A 2,627-nucleotide genomic window follows, 5' to 3' on the forward strand; every position below is an offset into this window, starting at 1 on the left:
CATGCTACGTTCCCGTGATCACCATGCCCTTGCCTTTTCTTTCTCGCCCTTTGTTCTCTCTTTGTCATCTTCACTGCCTCGCTCTCGCACCTTGTCCTTGGTTGCTAAGCAGCCCCTCTAGTATATAAGGACCCCCTTAGGCGCTCCCTAGTCCCCATCTCGACCTCTTGGTCATTGGGACTAGGTGAGTGACCATAGCGTTGTACTTCCCTTCGAGTGCTAATGTATAACTTGGTCATTGGGACTAGTCTGTCGCTGGTTGTGTGAAGACTAGCTTTCGTCCGTCTCGTGCCTTCGTGCCGACCGCCGCTCTGCCCCGTCGAGTTTTCTGATATGTTTATCCCTCTTACCCTCTCTTCTCCCCTTTCAGCTCCTCGCCGCTCGCCTACGAGGTCGTCGCCGAACGACGATCCGAGTCTACGCGCCTAGTCGCCGCGACATTAGGTCGAGATCTCCCCTCCGGTGCTGACGCTCTAAACAAGAGTGTCCCCGCCGCCGCTACATTGTCTCCCCCACCCTGGACTGCACCGGCAGACTTCACGCGTGGGACACAGAAGACCAAGACCACTGTCACCGACGGAAGGACCTAGACGACGGACTCTGGTACTGGGTACCGTGCAAGCAAAACCCCTGCCTGAACCGTCATCACCGTCCTGCGCGGATCAACTGGAACGCCTTTGCGGACGAGTTCATCCCAGTCCCTGACTCCCCCATCGCTGAGTCACCCACGACTCGATCCCCCATCCCCGGCACTCCGACCGACGAGCTTAAAGTAGCGCTACTCATCGCGCTTCCCCCATCCCCTATCATCCCCCCAACCCGTCCACCGTCCGCTCCACCCATCATGGGACAACAAGGCGGACAACCGCAGACGACAGGCCCCGCCAACAACCCCCAGCAGACCCAACCGGGCACCCAGACGGCAACACAACCCCCGGACCCCATGACGGTCCTACTCCAATCGATGACCCTCCTCACCCAGTCCATGGCGCAGCTCGCCAACTCGACCACCGGGACCAACAGCGTGAAGGCGGTTCAGAAGCCCTCTCTCTTCAAAGGCGGACAGGGGGGCGAAGCACGACGCTTCCTGGCCGCGTTCACTCTCTGGGCCATGTCCCAAGGATCAACGCTCAACCACGTGGACGCCACGGGCAACACGATCAGCGCACACGATGACCAGTGGATTCGGGCAGTCCTCTCCTTCATGCAGGACAGTGCGGCTCTCTGGGCCACTCCGGCGATGGAGGAGATCACGCAGGGCACCACCCCGTTCAAAGGCTTGTGGACGGAGTTCCGCACCCAGTTCAAGGCCCGATTCGAGACGGTCGACGAGGCGGTCGATGCGAAGGAACGCCTCCGTACGTTGTGGCAAGGCTCCATGACTGTTCCGGAGTACGCCGCACGGTTCAACGAGCTCTCCACCCGTACGGGCTACTCCAAGGCCGACCTCCGAGACTGCTTCTACGAACACCTGGCGGACTCCATCAAGGACGAGTTGGTGCACACAGCGAGGCCCATCGCTTCTCTCGAAGACCTCATCACCGTCCGACATCGACGTCCGTGTCCGCCAACGCCGTGCCGAACGGGATCGTCAGCGCGGACGCACCACCACCACCACCACCGCGGCCAAGCCGGCTGTTCCGCTGCATACCACCCCCTTCACGCCGCCTGCCCGGGACCCGAACGCAATGGACATCGACGCGAGTTCAACCGCCTCATGCACGGCAAGTGCTACGGTTGCGGGTCTACGGCGCACGTCAAGAAGGACGGTGGCCACAATCGGGACATCTGCGGCTACTGTCGCCGTGTAGGGCACCGCGAGACAGTGTGCATGGACAAGTTCCTGAAGAAGCCCCGTTCGCAGAAGCTCGCTGCCACGGAGGAGGGACCTGAGGAACCCCAGGTCGCAGCATCAACATCGACGTCTGCGGACGCCGGAGCAACCAACGCCCTCATCGCGCAGCTCATGGAGCAGCAGAAGGCCCTCGCGGACCAGCTTGCCTCTCTGCAGAAGTCTTTTTAGAGCGAGCGCGTGCGAAAGCTGCCGCAGCAGCGCCCTCCAGTATGAGTACGGACTCTTCGCCTCCGCAGATCCCTGACCCCTGCCTGTACGATAGTGTTAGTTCGTGTATCATTCCCGAATTAAACCCATCCAGCTCGCATTTCCGCGTCAGTGTGATACTTAAAGGCAGAAACCGTAGTGTACGTTCCGCAGCTATGATAGACAGTGGGGCACGGCCCTTTTCATCAGCCACCGTTTCGTAAAGAAGAACAACGTCTATTTACATAGGCTAGCTAGAGATATCCCCCTCTACAACATCGACGGCTCCAAGAACAGTGCAGGCAGCATCTCCCATTACGTTAGATTACAAGTACTTATGGGCGACTACACGGAATGGCTCGAGTTCTTAGTTACGGACCTGGGCCCCGAAGACGTCGTATTAGGCTTACCTTGGCTTCGTAGGGTCAACCCGGACATTGACTGGCAGGAAGGCACCATGGAGGTTGGTGCGGAGGAAACGGAGGCCGAGGCCGAATGGAAACCTGGTATTGAGCGGATCGCCGCCAACCGGGTGCAGCGAAGGAAGTGGTGGAAGGCTAAGGTCCTGGAGGACACGACCGAGGAG

General features: G+C 59.7%; 1 protein-coding gene across 1 annotated transcript; it reads left to right on the top strand.

The window, feature by feature from the left end:
• Positions 1-210: 210 nt before the first annotated feature.
• Positions 211-2,321, top strand: DICSQDRAFT_141950 (uncharacterized protein). Its single transcript, XM_007371807.1, has one exon. It carries the CDS (start codon positions 845-847, stop codon positions 2,021-2,023), a length of 1,179 nt encoding a protein of 392 aa, XP_007371869.1. The 5' UTR covers positions 211-844; the 3' UTR covers positions 2,024-2,321.
• The last annotated feature ends 306 nt before the right edge of the window (positions 2,322-2,627 follow it).

This window comes from Dichomitus squalens (genome assembly GCF_000275845.1).
Source record: "Dichomitus squalens LYAD-421 SS1 unplaced genomic scaffold DICSQscaffold_310, whole genome shotgun sequence".
In the NCBI taxonomy this organism is placed as follows: domain Eukaryota; kingdom Fungi; phylum Basidiomycota; class Agaricomycetes; order Polyporales; family Polyporaceae; genus Dichomitus; species Dichomitus squalens.